Consider the following 5,697-nt stretch of genomic DNA (forward strand, 5'->3'; position numbering starts at 1 on the left):
CGGGGGGGGGGTCAATTTTGATGCTTTCCCTGAGCGCCATTTACCCTACCTTTGCCCCTGCCCTCAGGAAACTGCCCATTGTGTCCATATCTCAAGACAACATTGATTATAAAATCTTCATTCATAGTGTGTGTGTATGTGTGTACAAATTATGAGCTTTCACTAAGAAATTCTTTATTTTCTCTTTCAGTAATTTGTATGAAAAATAAAATGTGATATCATCACATTTACATACAAGAACACAAATCAAAAGTAGATGTTGCAATCTGTCTTCTACCATTTATATGCATGGAATTGTTCATAATATTTTTATTTAAAAAATAATTTTGAAGTTCTGAAAAAGAAATTTTTTTCAAACGTAACAAATAAAAATAGAATCCAAGAAAAAATTGAAAAACAAAGAAGAAAACAAACAAAAAATATGAAATTTTGAAAAATGCTTAATTGCTTTTCACAGAATATAATCTTACACATTAGAAACATAGATCTGAAGAAAGTGTCAAAGAAATATCATAAAACAAGTTACAGCTAGTTATTGGGTCTGCCGACGACTTTTTTTCCTTTTTTTTCTTTTTCTTTTTAGAAATATTGATATTTAAAAAATCTAATGGAAATCTGAAAACTTATCTAATTGTTTCCCACAAGATATTATAACTATTAGTTAACAATGGAAAAACCACATACAGTTGGAAAGATAATAGTAATATCCACAGCTTCAGGAATTCTCACAATCCTTTAAGTTGATGCAGACATTTTGAAATCAGTTCTTTTTCAGTTATAGTAATGTCAATTGCCGAATTGATGAACTGGGTGAAGATATTGGAAATCAGTTGTGCATGGAACTGAGGAAGTCATAATTTAGCCTGCATCATAACAGTACAATTGTATCAGGCAATGAAGCTTTATTAATAGTTTATGTGTGTTTTGTGATTCTTTCAAAAAGTTACCTTGAAGATAGATATATTCCCTTCCGTTAAGATGGTATTATGTGCAACTGGTAGTGCATCATCTGCAACAGTTCAAATGGTCTCTTATCATATATGAAAAAATAAACTGCTTAATCTATTTAAAATTTACTAATTCACTGGTTAATTCACTATGTTAAAAAGCTTAATGATCCGCAGTCTTAAAACTTGGTCTCACTATTAAGAAAATCAAAGCTCAAACTTAAAACATTCTTTGGCTTCTGCTTGGATTCAAAAACATTCTGTTTGAAACAATTTGTCCATATCTTTATGACACCATTGTTGAATTTTTACCTATAAATCACAATGACCAAGTAGTTAAAGAAATTGATGTTATTCTTACTTCCTGATACTTGTGACATGATGAATAAACATGGATTTGAAAATGCAAGGAATCATCATCGTTTAACGTCCGCTTTCCATGCTAGCATGGGTTGGACGATTTGACTGAGGACTGGTGAAACCGGATGGCAACACCAGGCTCCAGTCTGATTTGGCAGGTTTCTACAGCTGGATGCCCTTCCTAACGCCAACCACTCAGAGAGTGTAGTGGGTGCTTTTACGTGTCACCCGCACGAAAACGGCCACGCTTGAAATGGTGTCTTTTATGTGCCACCCGCACAAGCCAGTTCAGGGGCACTGGCAACGATCTTGCTCAATTATAATATAACACATACAAAGAATGCATCAAACAGCTCTATAAGGAAAATTGAATTGAACAAGTGAAACCTTGGCAGAAAGAAGTTCTCAAGCTCCATCTGTGAAAATTAGTTGATAATTATTTACTGATGATAATATAAAGATTTATTGTACAAGTTTACAACAATTGAAGAAAGATTTAATGGTTTAATTTAACTGAGGAGGATTCTTAACAGCAAAAAATGCAATTGTGAGCAAAACAGAACAAACTGATTTACAAGAGAGTATCATTTATCTACAAAATTCTACAAAATAATAAAGATGAATTTTTATTTATTTTTATTTTTTTATTATTATTTTTTTTTTTTTGCAAATCAAAGTCTGTGAGGAATGTGGTTACAATGCAGTCTGATATATCCTATTTTGTGGAATGAAGCCAAGCTATTTGGCATTGTTTCTATCCTCCTATCTGGTAGAACATGCACAATAAATCTAATTCTGACCAAGAAAAGAAACCAAAATGGAATTTGTAGAGCTTGGGGATTTACAATTTCTTTTATCAAATTTAAAACCTTTATATTGCAAAACTTGTTGCTGGTCACCAACCACAGGAATCGCACAAGTAAATGATGTGTTCTCTATGAATTATTGTTACTTTAATCATATTACTAAATAATGTGTATTATGCTAACTGTTCTTTCTTTAATTTATGTTAATTATTCTCTCTTTCTCATTTTTATTCACATTATTAAAAATATATCATGATAAAGAGAATAATAAGGTTACTTACATTTATTTTAAGTTCAAATTGTAACCATTACCTTTATTATATAGAATTATAATTTGGTGGAAAGGTGTGGGAGTTACACCCAAGTGTTTTAGTGGGATATCTGTGAGAAAAAAATGATTGGGAAACACTATTTTAATTTGACCAGCCTCTATATAAATATCCTGCATGAACAAGGAGAGATTCTCAAAAGAATTCATAAAAATTGCTTGAAATTAATATGGTGCTCCTATATTTTAAGACTAAATGTTCATCTTACATGCCAGAACATAAATATAACTACAATAACCATCACCATTTAACACATATTTTCCGTGTTTGGCATAGGTTAGACAATTCAGCAATAACTAACAAGCCAAAGGACTAGATGAAGCTCCAGTGTCTGCTTTGGTACAGTTTCTATAGCTGGATGCTGCCCCTCCTAATATGCCAACCACTTTACAAAGTGTCTACTGGGTGCTTTTTATGTAGCACCAGCACTAGTGATGTTGCCAAGTAAATCACAAGACTTCTTTGTTGGCATATAATGTAGAGGAAGGTGAAAGTATGGTAGACAGACAAGAGCAGTTGTCTCCCTGGAGAGGAGATAGTTGGCTTCTCCAGCTAGAAAGAAAGAGAGAAATGGTTTGCACATACAGGGTGAATGTAGACGGGAAAGAATAGAGATAGAATTGAAAGAGATTTGTGTCTGATTTGGCATGGTTTCCACAGCTGGATACCCTTCCTAACACCAACCACTTAACAGGGTGTCTACTGGGTGCATTTTATGTGGCACCAGCAGCAGTGAGGTTGCCAAGTACTGATGCGATAAAACCCCTCAACCAAGTGGGCTATAGAGTGAACAGATAAGAAACTATAATAGGAGATGAGCAGGTGTCTTGCTGATGAGGTGAATATATGGCTTGCCCACCTGGAAAGGGAGTGAGAGAAAGAAAGAAATGTGAGGTCCAAGTATATAATGACACATATGATGTATGTACAAAATATCATTACAACATTTTCTTCAATTTTTATTTTGCAGAGGAATTTCAACGAGCCGTAAAAATTTGTACCGGCTTCACTCTTGGCCCTCATGTAGTAAACACAGTATTTCAGATATTTGATGCTGATGGAGATGGTCATTTGAGCCATAAAGAATTTATCTCCATTATGAAAGACAGAATTCACAGGGGAGCTCGTGTAAGTATTCATTTGCATATGTGTGTACATATATGGATATGCTTTTATATATATATATATTTGATGTATAAGCATCATTATTTGATATCCCTTTAAATGAAGATATATATATATATATATATATATATATATATATATATATATACATACATGTATGTGTGTCTATGTATGTACAACATCCTTTTAAATGATTATGATAGGTACATATATATATGCGTGTATATTGGTCATCATCATCATTTAACGTCTGCTTTCCATGCTAGCATGGGTTCGATGATTTAACTGAGGGCTGGTGAACCAGATGGCTACACCAGGCTTCAATCTGATTTGGCAGAGTTTCTACAGGTGGATGCCCTTCCTAATGCCAACCACTCCGAGAGTGTAGTGGGTGCTTTTACGTGTCACTGGCACAAAGGCCAGTCAGGCGGTACTGGCAATGGCCACGCTCAAAATGGTGTATTTTACGTGCCACCTGCACAGGAGCCAGTCCAGCGACACTGGCAACGATCTCACTCGAATGTCTTTATACGTGCCACTGGCACAAGTGCCAGAAAGGCAACACTGGACACAAGTGCCATCACGCTTTCGCTTACCCCAACAGGTCTTTGCAAGCCGAGTTTCGTGTCCAATGAAGGAGACAACGTTGGCATAGGTGCCAGTCGTCGATTTTCGATTTCGATTTCACTTGCCTCAACAGGTCTTCACAATCGAAGTTTAGTGTCCAATGAAGGAAGGTACGCATAAGTGGGTTGGCTACACACCTGGCAGAGGCCTTGGATTTAGGTCTTACTTGGCTTGCCGGGTCTTCTCACACACAGCATATTTCCAAAGGTCTCAATCAGAAGTCATCGCCTCGGTGAGGCCCAATGATCGAAGGTCGTGCCTCACCACCTCATTCACTGGTTAATTCCTGGCCCCACCACTTCCACAGGTTCCCTCAACTGCTAGGGTGTGGCACTTTTTCACACAGCTATCCTCGTCCATTCTCGCCACATGACCATACCAGCGCAATTGTCTCTCTTGCACACCACAACTGATGCTTCTTAAGTTCAACTTTTCTCTCAAGGTACTTACACTCTGTCTAGTATGTACACTGACATTACACATCCATCGGAGCATACTGGCTTCATTCCTTGTGAGCCTACGCATGTCCTCAGCAGTCACGGCCCATGTTTCACATAAATATACGTGTGTATATATATATATATATATATATATATATATACGCACACACACACACGTGTGTGTATATCAAATAGATGTCTTATATATAAAACTATTCCACACATACAACAACAGCCGTACCAACAATCCAACACTCCTCCTTGATCAGGTGCCCCATGGATATCACTATGGTTTCGACACCTGGGCAGTACCATTCAATCCGGTGGTATCAACAGCACTAAAATAAGTATTGTTTGAGAACAAACATACCTTAGATATCACCAAATTTATTCAATCTTCATTCTAGGAAGGATTAAACACCGACATTATTAATTAAATTACAACAAAGAAACATATTTACCCTTAGTACAAAAACAGTATCGGTAAATAAATTCAATAAGTAGACCTATAACTAACTCCTAAATTATCTCCCTCAATTGCAACCTAGCCTTTACAGTCTATGCAGATAATAGTCCCACCAGTCTTCCATAGTTATTAATATAAAAGTGAAAGCTTTTATAGTCTATTCTTTCCAAAAAAACAAACTCGATTGAACTTAATTAATAATATAACTAATTTTAAATATTTTGTGTGTATGTGTTGTAATTGATTATATATTTTAATTGATTTGAAGAGGGTAATATACTGATAATTAAGTATCATCAAGTACTCCTTGATCTTTGTGTGTGTGTATCATCATCATCATCATTGTTTAATGTCCGCTTTCCATGCTAGCATGGGTTGGACGATTTGACTGAGGACTGGTGCAACCGGATGGCTACACCAGGCTCCAATATATATATATATATATATTGAATGTAAATTGAAAACAGAACACAAAGGATATCGCGGTACACGTGTTTCAAGCTTTATACACAAACTGTCATTACATCAGTATATATTGTTGATATAAAGGATGTTTTAAGGCTATCTTCAGCTGCAGACATTTTCAGTCCCAAGATT

General features: G+C 35.7%; 1 protein-coding gene across 1 annotated transcript in view; it reads left to right on the forward strand.

The window, feature by feature from the left end:
• LOC106876559 (calcium uptake protein 3, mitochondrial-like) overlaps window positions 1-5,697 on the forward strand; it is a 332,236-nt gene that overhangs the window by 318,673 nt on the left and 7,866 nt on the right. The window contains exon 13 of the mRNA XM_052973679.1: window positions 3,413-3,570. Within this exon, the coding sequence (XP_052829639.1) occupies window positions 3,413-3,570 (158 nt within the window). The remainder of the gene's footprint in view (window positions 1-3,412; window positions 3,571-5,697) is intronic.

The sequence above is a fragment of the Octopus bimaculoides genome, chromosome 16 (assembly GCF_001194135.2).
Source record: "Octopus bimaculoides isolate UCB-OBI-ISO-001 chromosome 16, ASM119413v2, whole genome shotgun sequence".
NCBI classification, from domain to species: domain Eukaryota; kingdom Metazoa; phylum Mollusca; class Cephalopoda; order Octopoda; family Octopodidae; genus Octopus; species Octopus bimaculoides.